At 39.4% G+C, this 22907-nt stretch overlaps 1 protein-coding gene across 2 annotated transcripts; it reads right to left on the bottom strand.

Moving 5' to 3' along the window:
• Positions 1-2418: 2418 nt before the first annotated feature.
• LOC146458366 (diacylglycerol lipase-beta-like) lies at positions 2419-22865 on the bottom strand. Of its 2 annotated transcripts, none has more exons than XM_085090565.1 (15): positions 22513-22865; positions 21292-21745; positions 20572-20775; positions 19735-19773; positions 17491-17615; positions 16163-16295; positions 10076-10159; positions 9664-9738; positions 9017-9100; positions 8053-8177; positions 6884-6952; positions 5864-5936; positions 5476-5548; positions 4630-4783; positions 2419-4025 (listed from the first exon to the last, which is right to left on the bottom strand). In XM_085090565.1, exons 1-15 carry the CDS (start codon positions 22605-22607, stop codon positions 3860-3862), a joined length of 1953 nt encoding a protein of 650 aa, XP_084946691.1. In that variant the 5' UTR covers positions 22608-22865; the 3' UTR covers positions 2419-3859. The 2 variants fall into 2 exon arrangements, with proteins under 2 accessions (XP_084946691.1, XP_084946690.1); XM_085090564.1 differs by having other exon boundaries at positions 5371-5548; positions 22513-22864.
• Between the last annotated feature and the right edge of the window lie 42 nt (positions 22866-22907).

Here is a 22907-nt window from a genome sequence, read left to right as displayed (position 1 = left end):
GCAGTTGATTATAAGGTATAGCTATTAAGAGAAAATTATGCAACCTCCAATTGACAAAATAAATAAATGTTAACTTCAAACAAGATAAGACTATTGTTTGGCCATCAAACAGCACCAATAAATATAGTTATAGTTATTCTGGGTGGGATTTTACTCCATATGGTCGTTTAATTCTTGTAACTGCTTCATGTAAACTAAGAAAAGTAAACTTCACTTGCTGTTGTTGTACAAACGACAGTAGAATCTCAATAGCATGCACCCCCACCCCCCATAATTCGAATTTCTCGCTCATTTGATCGATTCTCGATAAAGAGAACTTTCGTTTTCTGTAAAAACTCTTTGTTATCACTGACGGCTCAAGCTATCGAAATTCAACTGTATAACTACATTAGATGAAATCTGTTACCTGAAAACTGTAGAAGCCGTTTGAACTGTACAATCTTGTCGTCATTTCACCACGTGCTACAAGACTTTCGCTCCAAAGCCAATGTTCTGACCTGGAAGCCAAGCCAGTTGATAGCTTTCCTCTTTGCCGACACTCTACCTCTCACTCTCAATACTGTTACCGCCGCTTGTATCTTTGTGTCTGAAGGTATGAAGTTTGAAGCCATAAACGACTCCATCGAGGGCCTTGTATTCCTCGTGGTTGAAGTGTTAACTAAAATGAATCTTTAATGAGTTTATCTGCAATTCAAATTATAATTTTATAATTCGCAGTTTCTTTTTGTCCAAAAAGGAGCAAACTATTCTCGTCCACATTGGAATTTTCATACCGTTTTCACCTGTTCACACTAACTTGACGATACCTTTTCAAACGCGCCCTTAATGTGAGGGACAGGCGAAACACATATAAACCAAATTGTGATAATAATATTTGAGACTGTGAATATGCATCCTTTATAAACTCAAGGTGATCTCTGCGAAATAAAAAGTGTCAAATTTTTCTCAACCTTTCTGTGATTGTTCAGTAACATGTATTGTTTCGAGAAATGCAATAAGAAAGATAGGTCACCGTGTCCGCGAAAGAGCTACCATCCAGTAAATTAACCCCAAAACCGCTTGCAATAAAATGAATTTATTTTATCAGTTATTGCCAAGTCTGGTGGTAACAGAAGTTGCACAGTTAAAGGACAACTTGAAAAACGTTATTAGATAGAATGTATAAAGCATAATCACCAATTAAAGATAAATTTCTTAGCAGGGAAGCACAGTATGAAGGAGTATTGACCCAAAACGTTTCTTGCGTAGTGGTGCGCTAAACGCACACTAATGACGTAAAAAAATATGCGCAGTCGCAGGCGATGGAAAAGAGTTGAATCACTCAAAACACCTGCTTAGGCTTGCAAAACTTTATTCAGGTATGTCGGTGTACGACTGTGACTGCAAAGATGTGATGAGGTCTTTGTTACCTGCTTAGGCGCGACAACATTTGCAAAGTGGCTTACAGTTAAATTTACAGAACAACTGGCTCGACATACGCTACTGCCTGAGAGTTCAAACAGGATTTGGGATCAACGTACGGTTTTTTTCCCGGGCCCTCACGATCAATTCGTTTCGGTGACGTAACTGAGGCGAACGGCTGGGGAGGGGTCGGTTACTTTTTCACTCGGACCACGTGATCCGAAACGGATTCACCGAAACGAAAGACAAAGAGAGACCTAGGAACTAGGCATGGATCATCCAAGGTTTCTAGGAAACCAGGGCTATAGTACTCGATAAAATCAGACACGATTTTATGACCACTCGTTTTACGACTTCTCAAAATCATCACACGTTTACAAGGACCATAATAAGGAGGGAATACACCTAAATTTGAATGAAATTTGAAGAGGTTATAAGAAGGGATAGAGGAAAGAAGATGACTTTTGGAACACTAACAGACAGTTGATACCCACGCAAGAGCACCCCAGGTTGCTGGTGGACTAACTCGGTAACCGTCTATTAATTATTAACTACAAATTCCAATTTTAAAACTTCACTAAATCTTCAATATTTCTTATTTCTCTTAATTTTACCAATCTTTCTAGAAAAACTACTCCTCTCCAATATACCCAAAATTCACAAAATACCCCACAACACAGATTCGCTATATGATGATAGGGTTTTTGGATTGCTTGAAACGCGAAAGAGATATTTCCATTAAAGCCATGTCAACAGGCGCAAAAATGGCGTTCAGGTGTAACTCCCTCTTAAGCCAGAAGAGTTATACTGTTGGCTGACTCTAGGGGTTTTTTGCCGAGACCTTGCAGATGAATAGTCTGTGATAGGGAAAGTCGAAAAGAGCGGAAAAAAGGTCGGCGAAGAAAATTCAAGTGGAAAAGAATCTCCTGTTAAAGGGAAAGGAGAAATTGCTCCAGGGAAATCTTATTTGTGCTAGGCTACCGAAACCCGATACTTCCCTTACTTTAGGTACACCTGTCGGGCAATCAACGAAAATCTTTATTTATTTCAAAGAACACTCACTCAATATATACTTTAACAGGTAAAAATTTTTTACTAAAGGATACATAACAAGGGAAAACTCTTTCTAAAATAAATTACAACTGAAGTATCCCTTAAATTCTTTTGAACGTTTTCGAAGCACCATTCGATGGCTACAGAGAAACGTTCTTTTCGTATCTCCTGGGTGTTGATCAGAAAACATTTTGTCGTCATCACCACTAAGGGAAATAAATTAACACTCTCAACGTTTTTGAAGACTTCTCTTCTACTTTATATTAATTCATTAAAGTCCTCTATTTAAATTTCGGAGAATACAATTAATTGTTTTTCCTCATCCCCCCCTGAAATTTGCATTTTTTTCAATTTTTCCGCTGCCAAATTTTGTAAAGCCATTATTCCAAGGGGACAGCGGCATTTTGGACTTAATGTTGTTGTTTTCATTTTTGGCAAAATTTCGGGACACGAATTCTCGGCACCAGGAACTATAATCCGCTGATAGCTACCGAAACTAAAATAGTTCCTAGTCAGACAACTGTATGTTATTCTCTTTTAAACTAGCTTTTACCATTATGATTTTTGTGATGTAATTTCGTACATGGCCCCTAACAGGCTGATAGGGCTAAACCGTTAAGATATGAGAAATTCAACTCATTGAGGGGAAATCATTCCGCTGTTTCGGATGTGTCATGGCCTGCTAAAAGCTGGCAAAAAGAAGATGTACCTTAAAGAGTGAACATTCAAGCGAAAGTTATCCAGCTTCTGCTATAGTATATCAAACAAAAGCTTTTTTAATAGCACTAACATAAGCACTTTCCTGTGGTGCTGTATTTTATGCTGAGCAAGGTGTTCCTGTGGATAAAATCCTAAAGCGAGAGCATTCAAACGCAAGGTACACAGGGACACCCAACAGTTCATTTCGGTGGATAACGGTTCGGAAGGCTTCAATCGCCTCAAAAATACGGATTTGGTTTTAAAGAGAATCTAAAGTTTTCCTCGGCCAAATGTCAGCTCAAACTGTTGTAACACTGGTAAACTAATCTCGTTCGCTTTCGGAGGGACAAATATCTCGTTTAAAACGCAAGTAAAAGATCAGCCGGCAGTTTCGTAAGGCCAGCAACAGCTCGGCAAATAGGATTCCGTTTCCTAAAAGTTTCTGCAACTTCTAAACAGATCAAACTGTATTAGGTTTTACAAATGTCTTCAAAAGGTCATAAAACGACCTCGGAACATGGTACACAACATTTGAAGTATTTTTCTTAAACGTTCTCGCTGTGTCCCTGGCTTCAGAGCAGTACTTTCATACGGTGCCGCTTCTCTGTCAGTGTTTCGGCTGGTGGAAACTTGACAACTTGATAAAAGGTTAACAACCAAGGTTGAATCGTAGTCACTGTACTAAGTGCCAATTGATTCAGTTAATCTATACTTCTTGTACTATTTGGTCTTCTTGCAAAGTGAAGGATACTCTCTCCAGGGCGGTCATGACGCGGTCAGGCATATGGTCGCTGAGCATGCTGGGATGGATGACGATCTTGGCGTAGTTCTCTTTCTCTGCCCACGTGATGTCATATCGCGGTGGTTCAATTCTTACGCAAGAGAAAAAAAATTCCGAAGTGAATGATGTGTATATTTTAGTTTAAACTGACGTCGACAAAAAGATGTGAACACTTCATTTTAAGTTGCTTGGTCGAAAATTAGTGAAATATTCATTTATTTGTCAAAAATTATTACCAAGAAAAAAAAAAAAAAAGACGAGAGAGTTGACAAACTTAAAGTTGACAGAGTCAAGGAAAACGTTCAGCAGTCTGGATTTTCAGGCTCTTTTAGAGAAACAGCACACGAACAAATACAAAAATTAACGAAAGAGTGTTTTTTTTTTTTCATTTTCTTGTTTTTTGTTAGTTCGATTGTTTGTTTTGGTAAAGTAACCACCAGATTTTTTGGTTAATTCGGCTGCAAGAAAGGGATGAGTCATTAACCTTCGAACTTAACTGTGTTTGCTTGGAAAGCCAAGATCTGATTTCCCGCCATTTTGCCACGCTTTGTGCGAAGCTAAAGGTCATGTAGCTTTTTTCCGATCATTTTCCGCCATTTACGAAGATTGCCAAGGAAGAACCGAGGATGTTTCGACTACAAAACTATACCCCAACGAAAATTCCAATCAATCCAAAGAGGTCAACAAACTCTCACCTGCAGGATACTATCTCATCGATCTGCAAAATCCTTCCGGCCGGGAAGAGCTGTTCAGCGGAGACTGGGGTCAAGGGCGTCGGCATTGGTTCCAGTTCACTCTCGACCAAGTATCTGTGAGATGATTCCCCAGTAGTCAGGCTAGCTGTCTCACCTATAACGAGTAAGGAATAAATGAGGAAAGGAGCTTTTAATCTGCTTATTGGGAACATTATAAATGACAAAGAAGCAACAACAAAAATGGAACAAAAAACTCCTTTTCCAAAAATTTCCAGGTAAGTGTGGACAGAGCCTGAATTTTGCTGTTGTAGTATCAACAGTAGCTATAATGCCTAAAGTTTATATTGTTAGCTGTTGTTTCTAGTTAAGTGTTACACACAGGACACAGAGAACTCCATGTTAAAAGATATAAATGTAACAATGAACATAGAGGAAGGCATTGAAGGTAATCAGTTCATTCAATATGCAAGTGATCCGCTACCTCGATGACTTTCTACTTGTTCGTACAAGTTTTGGAAACTTGACGACTCTGGAACAACTCTGTTCTGTTAACATGGTACATGCCACCACGTTCTATTTATTGAGTTCTTCGATGACCAAATTTTAAGAAAAACGTATCATTATTAATACGGAATCTGTACAAATAAATCTCGACTGGTCGACGCACTTTTCCAACTAGAAAATTTCACAAGTCCTTCTTTTGCGCTGCCGGGAAGTAAGTTAGCACGTTAGTCAATATACCTTCCATGCCTTCAAGAAGAGGTTGAGTCAGATTATTTTCCCACGTATGGCGATTAAAAGAGGATCTGTACTGGCGAGAGCCAGACAGAGAAGGTCGACTGTCACCTTGGCCGGGTCGAGGACTGGGACCAAGAGTGAAGAACAATGCTCGCCAACAGCCGCTCATTAAAACACGGTACTGGGAACAAAAACAAACAGGGCAGTTAGATAAATGGTTCAATTTGTGACAACATAACTACAATACTGCATGACGTCACCAACAAAACCAAAACAGTTAAACATGATGCATATATAGTTGACGTTATGTGAACTGACTACAATCTCTCGTGTGAAGTCGGGACGCAGTATATTGAGTGCGTTTGGAAAAGTATGGTATGATGCTGCATGATGCGCCAAATAAATTTTGATTGCAACAACGTGAACTTTCCAGGTTGTACAAAGTCAGTAAAACCGAACGCATGGGCAGAAAGAGGAAACAACAGCAGGAGCTTACCTTAGGCATACAGCACCTTCTGATGACGGACGCGAGTTCCTGACGCAACTCGTCACCGCTTTTAACTCCCATTCTACGAAAACAAAGAAAAAGATGTTAAAATTAACTTGATGAACGCGGCGAATAGACGGTGAAGTCTATGAATTGAGCTGAAACCAATTGCAAGTATTGTTAATTCTATGGTTCTGAGACACGCCCAGGTTAGTTTTTGCTCTGTCTTCCGAGGCAGATCGCGATATGCTCATAGTGGAATCGTACGGAGGCTGAGAACAGAAAATAACCAGAGTTTGCACGTGTCTCGGTTTTATAGCCTGGTTTTCACTAGGACGTAAACATAAGCCGAATTGCAACATAAGCATAAGCATAACCAGAAGAAGAACGAACATGTTCGTTCTTCTTGTGCTTATGCCTATGTCGGCACAGTTTTCACTAAATGAGAACGGAGGCGACATGAGCATAAGCACAAGGCAGGCAACCGTTTTGCCCGCCATCTTTCTTAAGATCGAGGGGAGTCCGTAAAGAAGTGGTTTTCTGCGCGTACGTCTGTCCTTATGCTTAAGTAGCTAGTGTTCTCACTTTCTTTCTGTCTTATTGTCTCACTATTCTTAGTTTCTTACTGTGCAAACTAGCCCAATGTGTTTCTTTCTATTGTGAAGTGTTCAATCGTTTTAGCTTCCAAACTTATTAAAAATCGAATTTCTAGTTATAAACATTGTGGACATAAAATGGCTTTTGGGGAGTTTTGAGAAACGCACGGCTGATCGGAATCGAATGCGGTTTGTACACGACGGTTTTCGATTTATAGGTAACTGTATTTGGATAGGGTTACTCATTTCGCCAATAGCAGAGTAAAATCTGTTATCACTAAAGGCGTTGAAAATTTCTATTTTTAAAAACACAACAAAAAGCCGAGAGAAAAACTATTAGGAGTTTGCCAATGAGCAAATGGAACAAACTACATGTATAAGGAAAAAACTATGGAAAGCACGTTCGAGAAACTACAAATAACATACACCTCACCTAGGAACTACATCCTTGCCAAGCACAACGGAGACGGTAAACTCTTCACAGTATGGTGTGGCCGGGGCACTGAGAGAAAAAGACAATGAAACGATTAGCGTTAGCAGTATGGGTAAAACAAAGATAGAAAAACATGTACTGGAGTGTTATGTAGACAATCGGAGGAACAGGAGACATTAACTGGTGGAAGCTCGTTCAAGAACTCAAACGACAATATCAAATCAAATAACAAGGAACGGGCACCTTGTACTAAACCTTTGTGTGTTCGAGGAGCTCAGTTTGTAGAAATCGGGAAAGAGATAACACGCGAGGAAAAACAAGACAAGGGTAAAAAGGAGAGAGGTTTCTACTGGCCCAAACGTTTCTTCTGTTGGCACGGCCATCGGTAACTAACGCATTCCAAAGTCACTCCGGAGTATTTCCCTAATCACTTGGCTATGCTCACAACGTATTTAACAGCTTTTCGGGTAACCTGCGTAGAAGTGGTTCCCTTCCCAAGCGAGTACGAGAAGCCAACGACAGCTTCCGGAGAGAAAAACTAAAAGAATGTTGGCGATCCTCCTCTGCTCTCGAAAGGAAACGACTGTTACGCAAGATACTTTTCTGCAGGCAAAATATAACATCGGATGGCACTTTTTCACAAACAAAACGCTGATTTGTGCACGACTTTATTGTTGAAGCGCCACTGCACCGTTTCGATTCTCAAAGTGGAACACGTTCTACTTGATCGGTTTTAGTGCAGCCACAAGCGAAATGTAAAAAAGTGATGGCATAATCACGTTTTGTCTCGAAACTTATCCGGTGTTTTATAAACAACTTGTGTCGCTTCTCCATAACTGGTCAGGTTCCTGTATCAGCACAAACCTGACTTTGTCAGGTTTAGTCATGAAGACGGCATTAATTTTAGACTCGATTCTTTCACGGGATTATGGCAAACGTAAAGATACGTTCTGATTGGTATTTTATAAACAACTACGAATCACTTGGTGTCGCTTCTCTTCATAGTAAACCGGACAGGTCCCTGCACCAGCACAATATTTATCAGTTTAAATATGAATAAGCCATTAATTTGAAACGCGATTCCGGGTTTCACAGAATGAAGACAAACGTAAACAGACGTTCTGGCCAATAAGGAGAATTCATGTTCATGATATTATTATAAGACCCACCTTAGGACACTAGGATTGGAGTAGGCGAAGCAAATTAATTCAGGGTAAGTTGGTTTGAGAAGAACAGAAAGTAGAGAAGCCGTTCCAGCTCCAAGAGAGTGACCGACTATCACAAGGCGATAACCCTGAGGAGATAAGGGTATCAAAATTTAAATAACAATCGTTCCCAGTTGATCACCGAAAGTAGCTGTGTCTTCGGTCAATCAATCAATCAATCAATCAATCAATCAATCAATCAATCAATCAATCAATCAATCAATCAATCAATCAATCAATCAATCAATCGATCGATCGATCGATCGATCGATCGATCAATCAACCATTTTATTTAAGTGTCAATGTATTTTGCGCCGCGCACTAATTGGGGACACTTTCCAGATCGAATTGGAATTTGGAAATGTCGGGTTTTGAGGAGAGGGGAAAACCGGAGTACTCGGAGAGAAACCTCTCGGAACAAGGACAAGAACCAACAACAAACTCAACCCACATATGACATGAGTTCAGGAATCGAACCAAGGCGGCATTGGTGGGAGGCAAGTGCTCTCACCACTGCGCCTTCCCTGCTCCCTTCATCTGGTTTAAAACAAGCGAGCAACATTCTCTAACCAATCGTGATGCCCTCTTTTTTATTTCAACCAATCAGGAACAGACCAGTACCAATCGTAACTGGTTTGCTCGCGTTTTCCTGCGCGTGGCACAGGTTGCAAATTTTTACCGCGCTTGGCACCAGTTACACGTTATCCCGCAAATGGCATTGGTTGCACGTTTTCCCGTGCTTGGCAGTTGTGTTGAGTTCTGAATGGTTCTAATGGGTTAATTACGCTTTGTGATTGGCCAGAAGCAGACAGCCTAACGAAACATTCCCAAACGACAGTCGTAATTTCAAGACACAACGACCTCACTCGGTACGAGCAATTTTCTACGCTGCATTTAAGAGTGAACTTTATATACTACGAAAACACACCTCTCCTGCTCTGGAGTAAGCAGACTGAAGAAGCTCTCGTGTTTCCAAAACTGACTTCACGTAGCGAGCACACCGGAGAATTCCCTAAAAAGGAGAAAAACATCGGTAAAGGAAAATAAAACAACAAAGTAAGAGGCAGGAAAAAAGGGAAGCAACAGACGAAGAACAAAAAGAAAGATACCGAGAAAAACAACACAAAAGGAAAAGACCTGAAAAGGCAAAAACAAATATCAATGACAGATTCACCACACTTCGTAATTAACTCTGGGATAATTCTCAATTACACGGGAACTCTGAAAAACACAATTAATTACTTTGTTTTACGCTGCCGTCAATTATAACTAGGACGAAAACCAAGGGATCCTAAAATGGTTGGGATTGGTATTGGGATTAATTATGATCCATAAAAGCGTGACAAAGGCGATCAGCTTAATTAATGTCAGGAAACATCAGGATCGAGCAAATGCAGAAAATTACCCTACTTGGAACTGCCCATATTGAACGGTGATGATAATGATGATGATGATGATGATGAATCAACATCAATCCTGAACAATTCATGGACATTTCCTTTTGAGTTTTAATCGAGTCGTTGAAACATCTTGGTGAATTTAAAACAAGGAGTACTTTTAAACTACGCATTTTACCTTATGTGCATAACAAGTTCCAACTCCTTCGATGGCGAACTCTTCTTGTTGTCCCGTAAGGTCAGTCATTGCGTCCTGGAGACAAAGAAATAACGTAAAAACAAAAAACAGTTTTGAAGGGTTCCTGTGAATGATGTATTGACTGTGAACGATGTATGTGTCTGTCAATGAAATCTTAGTGTGATCATTCAAATGAAAGCTACTGAGCAGTACTTTCCTTCTAACGTTCGAGTCTGTGGAAGGAATCCTAAAGTATGAACATTCACCTGAAAGCTATGGAACAGCACCCACTGCACTACTGTTTACAATGCTGAACAAAGTGGTTCTAACTTTTGAGTGTGCGGGTAGAATCCACAAGCGATTTTATTTTGAACTTGGCGACATTTGCCGGAGAATGTACGGCCCTTCTAACCTGCATAGAGAGAGATCCGCGAATGGACACCACGACAGCCTGCCGATCATGATCCACAGCCACAAAAAATGGCACCTCATATATCTACAAAGGAGGATGTTCAAGTTACAATGTACTAGATTCACGATAACGTACGGAATATGCCACAGTAGGCAAGTCCGAAATATAGTGAGAGAAAACAAATTGATATTTTGGGTTGAAATAGGTCGGCCAAGGCTTCCAAACCTCCGCTTCTCCCCCCAGCCCTTTTTAAAGTTCTTGACTTACCAGTGTTTTTTTAGTGAACATACGAACGAGTCGTTCTTAAAGCGGTGAAGGAATGACTGTGTTACTTATATTACTTTTGTGAGAGAAAAAACCTTTGAAGATGGCCTATAAGGGGTCGTATCATGGGTTTTTTGGTATCTTTTGTTAAAAATGATGAAGTAAGGCCTTCAATCAGCTTCCAAATAATTCTAGAATGACAAGAGGAAAGAAATCAACTCAATTCTTGGAAGGAACAACTCGCGATCTGTTCTAGCGCATTTTGGAAACAAAAATGAGAGAACTTGAAAAACATTAGCCTAACGTTTTTCAGTCAAGTTTCAATCCATACCGGCCTACTCTGTCTCTGGCCAGATGCACTAATCAACAGTTTTATTGAACTGGGGTGATAATTTATAACAAACTTGAAAATTATTTCGTTTTTTTCTGCTGACAGACAAACATTTTTGGGTTTTGAAATGACAGCAAATTTGCGTGATACTTCCCCTTTAAATGACCCTTTCTCTTGTTCACAACAACAATTCTACTCAATTTTATTAATGATGTCATCATATTTTCTGTTGCCATAGTGTCTGGCTGTGCGATTAGCATGGCGTCATTCAGTTATTAAATGTCTTTCATTAAACTCATTCACTTTAAAATCCAATCTCAAGTAAACTTTGGTGACATTCTAAATCCTGATTATGCGGATGAAATTGTCAATGCTAACACTATACCAATACTTTCTTGTCTTGCCTTATAGCATTCTCTATATAGAAAGCAGTTCCTACCCTGTCACCATTCAAATGAAAACTAACGAGCTGTGATGATACAATTTTTTCCCTGTACAATTGAGTCTGATTAAATCCGACAGCGCGACCATTCAATAAAGGTGCACCGATACCAGTTTTTCAAATCGATCCGATACCAGTACGATATTTACCGATATCTGATATTTTTTCGATACCGATATTATGACGTCATCTTCCACTGTTTGTTTGTTTGTTTGTTTGTTTCATCACTCAAGTTAATGCTTATGCTCAAGCTACATCAAAAAATAAGCTTCTTGACTTCGGCACACCGTTCCAACGAAGTACAAGTAAACAGTAAAATTATTGGGACTGCAAAAATTTGGCTTGATTGAAAATAGAATTTGTTCGAATACAGTATGATACGGTGGCCCAAAAGTGTCACGGCAATTTCAACTTTGTCACGGCAGTTTCAATTTCACCACGGCAATTTCAACTTCGTTCACGGCAATTTCAACTTCACCACGGCAATTTCAATTTCACCACGACAATTTCAATTTTGTCACGGCAATTTCAACTTCGTTCACGGCAATTTCAATTTCAATTTCACCACAGGGAATCCACAAAAGTTGTGAAAAAGAAATAAATTGTTAAATTATTGACTTACGTTGTTCGTTTCTTACGGTTTTCTATAGTGCTCATTTGCATAAAATTTACGCGACAGCACTAATGTCGTGTACTGAGTTGTGCGCGAGCTGATCTGCATCTGCTGACTTTATAAATATTGACAAGGGAGGCAACTTTTTCGCGAAACAATATGAACATACTCAGCAAAATAGCTTTGAGCGTTCGACTTGTTCGCCTCTTTGCAACCAAATTCGTATTAAATGAAATCTGGATAATTTTGGAACACACTTACCTGTTAGAATCCCAAGAAAAAACAATTTTGCGCCAGCATTTGAGCTCCCTTTTCGTAGTTTTGCTCGGTGAAGTTTTGCGCAACAGCTGCGGCCAGTTACCTTGGCGTAGACGTCACAGATTTACGCGCCATCTCGAGCGAAATGTCGCCTCTCCCTACCTCGCAAAGATGTTTTTGCGCGACAGCCATGGACAGTACAGTCACCGCTCCCTGTTTAGTCACAAATTGCGCGAACTGAAAGTCTACTTTGGTTTTATTTACAAAATTTAGATTTGCGCGACAAGTCGGCTGAAATTTATTTCCGGCCCCACTCAATTTGTGACTAAACAGGGAGCGGTGACTGTCCATGGCTGTCGCGCAAAAACATCTTTGCGAGGTAGGGAGAGGCGACATTTCGCTCGAGATGGCGCGTAAATCTGTGACGTCTGCGCCAAGGTAACTGGCCGCAGCTGTTGCGAAAAACTTCACCGAGCAAAACTACGAAAAGGGAGCTCAAACGCTGGCGCAAAATTGTTTTTTCTTGGGATTCTAACAGGTAAGTGTGTTCCAAAATTATCCAGATATCATTTAATACGAATTTGGTTGCAAAGAGGCGAACAAGTCGAACGCTCAAAGCTATTTTGCTGAGTATGTTCAAATTGTTTCGCGAAAAAGTCGCCTCCCTTGTCAATATTTATATAGTAAAGTCAGCAGATGCAGATCAGCTCGCGCACAACTCAGTACACGACATTAGTGCTGTCGCGTAAATTTTATGCAAATGAGCACTATAGAAAACCATAAGAAACGAACAACGTAAGTCAATAATTTAACAATTTATTTCTTTTTCACAACTTTTGTGGATTCCCTGTGGTGAAATTGAAATTGAAATTGCCGTAAACGAAGTTGAAATTGCCGTGACAAAATTGAAATTGTCGTGGTGAAATTGAAATTGCCGTGGTGAAGTTGAAATTGCCGTGAACAAAGTTGAAATTGCCGTGGTGAAATTGAAACTGCCGTGACAAAGTTGAAATTGCCGTGAACGAAGTTGAAATTGCCGTGGTGAAATTGAAACTGCCGTGACAAAGTTGAAATTGCTGTGAACGAAGTTGAAATTGCCGTGGTGAAATTGAAATTGCCGTGATGAAATTGAAATTGCCGTGACACTTTTGGGCCACCGTAGTATGAACATGTGTGAAACATACCGCTTCTTGTTTCAAGTTGTCACATAAGCAGTATCGAAAGCTATGCAACCAACCAATACTTCTCAGTCTCGAGTATCGATATTAGGGAAACCCCAATATCGATACGACATCTTTGGTATCGAAATCGACCCACTCTTACTATCCAATCGAAATGAGTTGCATACTTTTCTGTAGCACCCTTTGCAAAGTGCAATGAGGTTTAACTTTTGGAGCCGTAGGATAAAATTATAAGGCGGTAAGAAACGGTTAAAGAAACTAATCTATTCGTGACGCCAGAAAGATCAACATATCCAAATTAACGACTTTTTATTTATTCACGCTAATGCCAGTACTTCTCGCAGTGTAAACAGACAAGCACGGAAATTTGCATAACGTTTCATTGAATGAAAGCAAGAACTCATCTTCTGCCCATACTAAGACACTAATTGCTCCCTCCGCTAACTTGGAACATCACTTGTTAAAGCATGAATTGAAAAGGGTTTTGTTTCCGGCGGTTGTTAATTAAGTTAATTAGCATGGAACTCAAAAAAGTACAAGCAATTATCTGCTTTTGTTTACCGAGATAAAGGAATATAAAAGAGTACATGAACTTATAATTCCGGGACGCACAAGTAATTACGGTTATTACTCCAGAAATGTTCTTTGGATAGCGTTTATACGTTCTACTTTACAGGGAAGCTTCAATTTTGATCCAGAGCAGAAACATCTTCATGGCAACGTCTGTGGAAACGTCAAAAGCAACAAAAACAATAACAACAAATCCGGACAAAAAAATTTGCGAGCACCTCAAGATAACTAGAAAGACTTGGAATCAGCAACAAAGTAAATTACAAGAAGGCAAGCTTTGCCGAGGAAGACCACAAAAATCAACGCAAAAAGAAGCGAGAAACACGCGAGGAACTCTTGGGCTCAGAGGGAACCATTGTCACATTGCTACGAGGATTAGACAAGGTGCTTCAAATTCAACAGCGCAACTAGCCGCCAGACAACACAACACTGGTTGCCAACAAACTACAGTTTTACAACATGAAGGAGATAGCGCTGACGGCTACATCACTCCAAGATCGGACGAAATTCTTTTCGAGTTACACAAGATATTGGTTTTCCGAGACAAAGACCCGTTTATAAACGCTGTGTGCGCCAAACGACGCTCAAAGTCTAAGGTGAATGAGAAGAATATTTACAGGGAGCGAAAAGCCGAAGTAAAGAACGGTTACTTTAGGAAAACTACTATGACCGTTGGTGAACGAGCCCTCGACGAAGGCAAAGCCGCAAATTCTAAAAAATTGTGCGCGAATGATCAAGGTAAGAATTCTTCAGGGACGAGTACAGAGATTGGCGAGGAAAGTGAAACGAAAGACATCGAATTATTGGACAAAGATTATTCACAAAAGCCTACAAAGAAGCAGAAAGCCTTATGATAAACTTCTTCATCCGAATTTTAAGTAAACATCGCAAGCAAATGGAAGGAGACACTTAGAAAGCAGCCAAATGAGTGACAAACCAAAACAATAAAGACTTAAAGAGAGTTCTGTTGACCAAAGGAGCGAAACGGAACGAGCGTGTCGGTAATTATGCTGCCTATATTACATGTAATGTAATAAAACCGTATTTTTCTAAAGGACGCATTACCTACAGGCCACCAAAACATCTGCAACAGTGGTTTTATTTTGAAAAAGAAAAAAGAAAGGAAATACATAACTGGAATAGGCAACCATAAAAATGTTAGACAACTAAGGCATAACGGAAGGAATGAATCAAATACAGCATTGAAAAAAAAAAGAAGGAAATTCAAGTTAGTTTGTCTTGTAGTCCTGGGAAATGTTACAAAAAAAAACTACCCTGCTAAAAGAGGCTTTTCCGTTTGTATTTCTCTCCTCGGGGACGCTAAACAAGTCTACTACACGAAACATTCAAAAACCAGAGACATGAACGACTTCGTACAATAATACATGCTAAAAAAAATTGCCAGAAAGAAACGCTCTGCTAGCAGAGTGGCAAGAAACGCGATTACAACATGAACTCCTGTACGAAATTAAATTGCTTTCTACCTGTTTACTTAGTAAGGGCTCCGAAAGAGATCAAGAGAGATCCGAGGGCTGGTATTATCATTGTAAATAGAAGGAGTAATAATGATGTAGATAGCAAAACCATAAAGGCCGTCTTCTGTTCGAAGCAATCTTTTCAACTTTTCAGTTTCACTGACCAAAAAGCTGTCCCACGCAAAACAGATTTCGTACTTGTTTTGGTTGAAGCGGTTGAAAGATACCGTCTTCAATTAAGACTACGAGGAAGTCCCTTATTTTTCTTAGGGATCGTAAAGCGAGTGAAACGCGCGAGCGCGCGCGAAAAATGCCTCACGCGAGGAGATACGACACCCAGTTGGAAGAGAAACGCGCATCGCGTCTCCTGGCGGGAGGCAATTTTCGCGTTCGCTTTACTGTTTCTAAGAATAATAAAAGACAACTCGTAGACTGCGTTTAAAGAATTTCAAGATATAATTCAATTCCAAGAAAAAACAGTTAAAGGGAAAAAAATATTACAGTATTTCGTTAAACAAAAAAAAACACTAAAGTTTAACAATCGATAAACTAATTAAACCTGGTTTAACAACTTACATCCAGAACAAGTGCAAGCATATCAAAATTTTTAAAAATTAAGTGAAAGGGACGTCCTCTTGTTTATGAATGATTGGTTTATCCAAAAGAATTGATAACTAAAGGTAAATTGGCCACCATAAAGAGATTCGAGTGCTGACGTTTCGAGCGTCAGCCAATTTCTTTACAGGGGCCAAATTACTTTATCAACTCTGTTGATAAACCAAACGTTAGTTTCTGTTCCCCACCGACGCAGCAACACAGTTTCTTTAGAAACTAACCTTCTTATTCCTTTTGTTTAATGGATTCGAACTGTCACGTTTATATGCTTGAATAAGTAAAAGTAATCTACTTTAGAAAAAAAAAAACAGTTGATAATAGCAAATGGATTAAGTCACCTTGTTCTGATAACTGCAGTAGATTAAGTCAACATCCTCTAAATTCGTCTGCAGCTTAAGACCAGCGGAGTTGCATTGACAGCAGTTATCTTTGGAGATATGCTCCTGAGTGGGACCACAGCAACCACAACATCTGTAAAACATTAAGAAACAGATTCACTTTCTGAGAATGATGATTCAGCGAGTGACACAGGCATACTTGGAAGAAGAAAATTTGAGTGCTCCTATCAGGAGTTGAACCTAAGACCTTCCGATTACTAGTTCGGATGCTCTACCACTGAGCTACAGGAGACTCGTGGGAGCTAAGGCCATTAAACTGGGTTCATGGGGCAAACATCCTGCATACTGCTAGGATTTGAATGCCAATGTGTGGCATATGCACAATGGAATAAATGTGATAGTATATTTTTGAATATACAGAACCTCAGAATACAAGAAACAAAAGTGTGCTCACCATAAGTAAGTAAAAATGTACTAACCATATATTGAACTGGAAGTAGTGTGCACACAAGGTTTACATGTAAGTGGGGGAATCTTTTCGCATGCAAAAATTTTCTAATATATTCCCCCCAGTAAGACTTAGAGCTTCCATTGCAAGCTAGATTCAGTTTAATATCGAGAATACGAATAAGGTCTAGTTAGTAACAGAATTATTTTTCGTGCAAGTTGATTAGCCAATCAGAATCCAAGAATAGCTGTTGGGAAGCCAACTCAAGTTCACTTGTGGCCTTGAATTGAGTTCAAAAAAATAATTAAAAAATATAGTACTTACACTACAGTATAGTATGTACACTGTACATTGTAAGCATGCAACCTGTTCATTTGAAGAAAACAAGAGCAAGAGTATCACACTCCCTCAGGAGTAACACACATGGATGATGGTTGAAACGATGGCTAATTGGTTGTTAGATGGCGTCTAAAGAAGGTCTCTGTGGGCTTTGGCTCATCTGTATTAACACAGTAATTATTATTGTAATTTAGCCTCCAGTTAGCCAAATTGGTCTCTGTCTTTGGGAGTCCTTGTCTAAACTTCAGTTTAGCTTTAAACCAGGTTAGGGAAGGGGGGGGGGGGGGGGAAGTCTTTGGACACCTGGAGTCCTGAAATTTTTGCTGTGTAGCCCAAATACCGGAATCCTCTCTCTACCTAGAGCCAAGACCAAATTAGAGCCCTGGAGGTAAAGCCATGGAGACATAGAGTCCTGATTTTCTGAAGAACTGCATTTTTTGTCCCAGATGCCTGAAGCCCTAAACCTCTTTGGGACCCTGCTTTCTGAAAGGAAGAGTTTCACAGAAAAAAATTGTATACACTGTCTGGAGTACTACAGTACCTAATTCCTCCACAGAGGTTCCAGGGTCCAGTGCAGGGGTTCATAAACATATAGAGTGCCCAGCCATAAGCTCCCAGGGCAAACTTCATGAAGTAAGCTGCATCTTCCACTAAAGACTTCTCTTTCTAGATTAAATGACAAAAATACTGTTAGCTGGCTGAAGCAAACTACTGGTAAACCTTAAATTTGGAATACGGTAGCCTGAGTATCAGGCTTTTGGGGGGGGGGGGGGGGGGAGGGGGAAGAGAGGAAGGGGAAAAGGGAAGAAAAGCCTGAAACAAAAGCATTAAGACGAGTATTCCGCCCCCTCGATGAGCATGATGCTTCACTGTAAATAGCTTCCGTAAATAGCCAAATAACTTCCGGTCATGCAACTGTCATATCAGCGATGACCACTGTGAGAGATATGAATTGAAGTTACAGAGACAGCTCCATTGCATAAGACTCTCCAAACAAAATATTTTCTGTTGAGCACCACTGAGCAGAATTCGCGACTAAATACATCTTCATTACAGGAAGAAAATACAAATCTCACAGTTCAGGATGGCTAGAAGTGATGACAAAAACGCAGCTGTAACTAATCAAAAGACAAATAGCCATGATAAGAAACACAAGATCTCAGCTACGAAAACAAATAGGCGGCCGGATAAAGATTATTAAACAGTTCAAATCCTAACTTGAGAGGCTGTACTGTCACGGGAAGCACTGAAACAAGCCAAACGTACCAAACCCAAATAAAATGCCTCAACAGGTATAAGAACGACGGTTCCTCAACAGGGGTTAAACGCAGCACTCTTAACCCAGAAATGACAGAAATGACCTTTGATATCGAAATACAAAACATGCGACAGTTGCATTGTTTAGTCTATCATGATAATTTTTGTTTCCGGCCGTGTGACGTAACCTTTTGTGTTTCGTCCAATCAGCGCCAACGTCCAAAATTCGGACATTCGACACAAGCTTCTGAAAGGTTTTGTGTCAGGCCTTCCTTTCCTCTTCTCCTCCTTCCCCTCCCCCTCCCCCTCCCCTTAGGAAGGCCTGATACTCAGGCTAGAATACGGTGAAACCCTGCTTTATGGACACCCGCTTAATACAGATAGTCGTTATTACGGACTGTTTTCTTCGTCCCACTCCATTCATTTTCCTTATAATGTCATGGGTGACAAATTACTCCTTAATTTTGGTGCGAGATTTCAGCGTTAATTTATAATTTCACATGTGAAATTACAAATTGCTATGGCAACATTTCCTATATCTCAGTGCCAAGATGACATCCAGGTTTAAAGATGTTATGGATGAAAGAAGTTACGGCATTGAAAGACGCTGCAGAAAACCTAAATACCCAAAAGAGCACAATTAACTGGGTGAGGGTTTTTGAGAACTAGTGTGATGAAAATGGCCTTGAGAAAAACCCTGAGACGGTTTGTCCTGAGTAGTTGGATAAATTACTCGAGCGTTTTTTTTTGCCTGCGCGTGTAAACAAGACAGAACTGACCACGATTGTGAGCGTAATTTATCACCCATGATATTAAAGGTAATCAAATGGTATACTCTTGAAATTAGGAAATAATTTCACTTGCGTTTTGTCAAAATTCTAATAATTTCCCTTGCCTTAAATTATTAGAAGTTTGACAAAATGCACATGAAATGATTTCCTAATTTCACTTGTCACCATTTGATTACATATACAAATTAACCCACTTAATAAGGACACTCTGTAATACTGACACTTTTTCCCAACGGTGTCCATAATAACAGGGTTTGACTGTATGTCCCCTCCTCCCTCCCCCTTGCAAAAAAATGATGATGACGATGACACCCCCCAAATCTTGGAAGTAGACATCCTTCTGATAATAGGCTTTCCAAAACATAAGCTCGTGGTTTGTTAGGGTTACCTATTTTCAAGGAAATTAAGCTGCTAACTTTATCTTTTAACCATTTTCACTACCAATCCCAAGCCATTTTGAAATGAATGACTCTTTGGCCTTTCCAAATTATTAAAGTTTGTTTAATCAGAAAGGTTGAACAACATAGTTGTCCCAAGCTGATTGATGGCTGTTGGATAATGGCTGCAGAAGGTAGAAATTCAACCGAAAGATTAAATGTCAAAATATTTCAAAGTGTCATCTACTTGCACCAGTATTGTATGCTAATCACTGCAATGCCTTTTGAGAATGGTTGATAGTCATTTTGATAAGATTACTTTTAGAATAATATAACTAATCATAATTTGCAGTGACTTACAGGTTCATTCAGATCAACAGGTGTTCCTTTTTGAATTATCTGTAAAAAGAATAAAGAACAAAGAACTTGTGATTCATGTGCAATTCCGACATTGCAGGCATGTTAATTAGTTTAGTAAATTGGGGAGGTATGAATAAGGCCAAGCTGTAGACCTCAAAAAAGAGCTGGTAGGCTAAAACTGTAGACCCAACACAAATTCAGGCCCAACAATGCAAAACATAACCCCAAAGCATCCATTTTTCTCTACATAAAACAGGTTTACAGTCGGTCCACGTCAAACGTGACCAGTATTTGCGAGAAAGAAATGAACATTCGAATCCTCTTTGTAATTTCCGGGATTTGAATGGAATGTTGAACATTTCTCTGGAAATCTTTCCGAAAAAGACGCATTAATGGGAAAAAAGATTCAAAGTACTCAAGGGAAACAATGTAAAGATTGTTTATATTACGCTGTAATGTAAAGAAAAAGTTTCATACTGTCAATAAACTAGGGAAATTTCTATGGGAACTCTGAAATCTCGTTGGCAACGTTTGAAACTGACAAGTAACTCTCAAAACTCCGTTCAAATTTCAAAAATACCGGTCAAGCGACGACATGGAATGACTGTAAAAAAAGAGAAAAAGATACAATGTAGCTCACAGTGTACATAGAGGAGTACAGCTTGCACCTCATCCCCTTGGGTTTTCCACCCATTATAAAACCACCATCATTTCTAAATTTAAATAATTATTCCAACCAACACTTGACTATAAGGGCCAAAGAGGATTACCAGCCAAAGGATTGATTCAGCTGTTAGTCTTGTTAAAAAGTTCATTTCATTTAGCTGGATTCCTCACCTCTCCCTTTGCCCTTTTTTTAGCTTGCTCTTGTTCTTGTTCCTCTTGAAGAAGGATAAGTCCAACAGCAACATCAGAGGGAACAACATCTAAGTCTTGGAGTCCAGACGCTAAAATTTCAGCAATGTCAGACACTGCATTCAGATAATGGTCGTCTCTTCCGGCGAAAAAACAGCAGAGAAAACGACATCTCCTCTCCCACAGCTATCAGTTAGAAATAATAAATCGGTCACAGTAACTACACCAAAGAACAAGAAGAGTATACTAATTTAAGAGATTGTTTGAAATGATCACAAAGTCTGTCATGAGAGGAAAGATTTTACCAAGGTGATCTGCATTGAATAATGCATATGCAGAAGGCTTAAACAAGCATTTCCTGAGGGTATCTAGGAGTATTAGAATCATTGCTTTGTATTTCTTCTTGTTCTTCGTCCTTTCCTTGAGCCTGCCTTGAATAGCTCGATAGCTACCTGCAGGTTCTCAAATTGTTGATTGTAATTTTATTATTTATTCAATAAAGTTGTTGTTGTTGTTGCTGTTAGTTTGTCACGAACATATCTTTTTGTTATCACTACGGAGTTTGATACATCATGCATATCCAACTGTATTCTGTGTGATCTCTCATTTTTCCTAATAGACGATAATTTGAAACTACTTTACAGTGTACTTTGGACAGATCAATATTCAGAAAAATGGTAATTATTCTTGAACTCAACAAACCTCCTTTGCAGACTCTTGCATAGTGGAACTAAAGTCCTGTTCAAATGGGTCCTTCCGTACTTTCCCCATAGGATCAAATAGCACCAAAGCACCAATGAAAACAATCAGTACGATTGACCACTCCAGAGCAATCGAAACACACACAGCAATAATTAAGCCCACTTCACACTCAAGGCTAAAATGTTTCACTGCCCAGTAAGTACCAAGAATAGTCCAGAGAAGTTCCGGTAAATATAACGCAAGTTGTACATATAGGAGCTTTGGCATGTGTCGACGTGGTCTGGAATCCATCAAAGTTCCTTGCATGCTGACATACAAAATGGCTACTTCATTTAGAATTATAAGACTCGTTAAAACAATCACTCCAACGAAAAACACCTGGAGCTCCAGCCAAGCTTCGCAGTACCTGATCTCGTCATTTTCAAGGCCATAGATCATGGATATCAGAGCCAGCCTGAATCAGTCAAAACGTTTTATCATTAAATACAGTTATATTTAAACCTGTGTGTACGAACCTAGTACCAGTAGTTTAAGAACCTGCTGGCAGAAATTTGCCATTTTTATGCCCAAAAATAGATCGGTTTCCAATTTCTAGTATGCATAAAAAATTGTTTTTGTTCAAGAAATAAAAAAAAAAAAAAAATAGAAAAAAAAAGGCAAGAAAGTAAAAATTCTGACATGGTTTGAACAGTTTCTACTTTATATATAATACCTTAATTTGAAACATTTTTGTCAGAATTGAAATGCTGACCGGGTTACAATTGTGCAGTTGTTGCCCTCTCAGTTGTTTGTTTGTTTATTTTGCTGTGATTGTTGAGGGGACAGTCTAAATATATAACAAACTACTTAATGTATGGTCCCTCGGGAAACTAGTAAGTTTTGTTTTCCCTCAAGTCCTGATGTTTCCCAAGACGAAGGACTCTCAGGAAAACAAAACTAACTGTTTCCCTCGGGACCGTGCATTAAGTGTAAAATATTACCCAGTGCCTAGCCCCTAGCTGGGTATTACTGAAAGAATGTTTGGAAATGCATGTTTCCCATACAGTAAAGATTATGGATGAATCCATATAACCATTCCCACACTCCTTTGCCTTCCTTTGCCTGTTTTGGTCTACAGTGTAGGTAATAAATCTCTAATCCTTTGTTTAATTTATAACTGGTTAACAATAATCCCTCTTCTGATCTTACTCATCTTGATACATGTAACTGATTAAAACTTACCAGAAGACTCTAATTATAAGACCGATGGCCGCTGGAAAGAACAAATCATCGCTACCAATACGCCATCGACGATTAAAAGCAACTAGAGCTGGCATTTTACTTCAAAGAAACCAATAGTGGAAGATGATCGATAGTAGAAGTTTATACGAAAGTGCACTTTCCGTTTCAGTTCCTTTCAGCAATTTGTGATTTGCACTCTGACATTTTCATTCAACTACACGTGTGTGAAAGACCATCACAACGTAACCATCATTATAAGCTCGAAACTACACCCAGTCCGGTGTTACTGAAATACACTAAAAAAACAAAGTTCAGGTTCAAGTTGTCATATGCCAAAACAACCTGACACCGTCGCCATCTTGAAAATTGCGCGAGAAGACTGGACTTGAACTTGC

Source organism: Pavona decussata, unplaced genomic scaffold (genome assembly GCF_977016875.1).
Source record: "Pavona decussata unplaced genomic scaffold, jaPavDecu1.1 SCAFFOLD_233, whole genome shotgun sequence".
Classification (NCBI taxonomy): Eukaryota; Metazoa; Cnidaria; class Anthozoa; order Scleractinia; family Agariciidae; genus Pavona; species Pavona decussata.
Note: the sequence above shows the minus strand (reverse complement) of the source record. Positions and strands in the feature narration are given on the sequence as shown.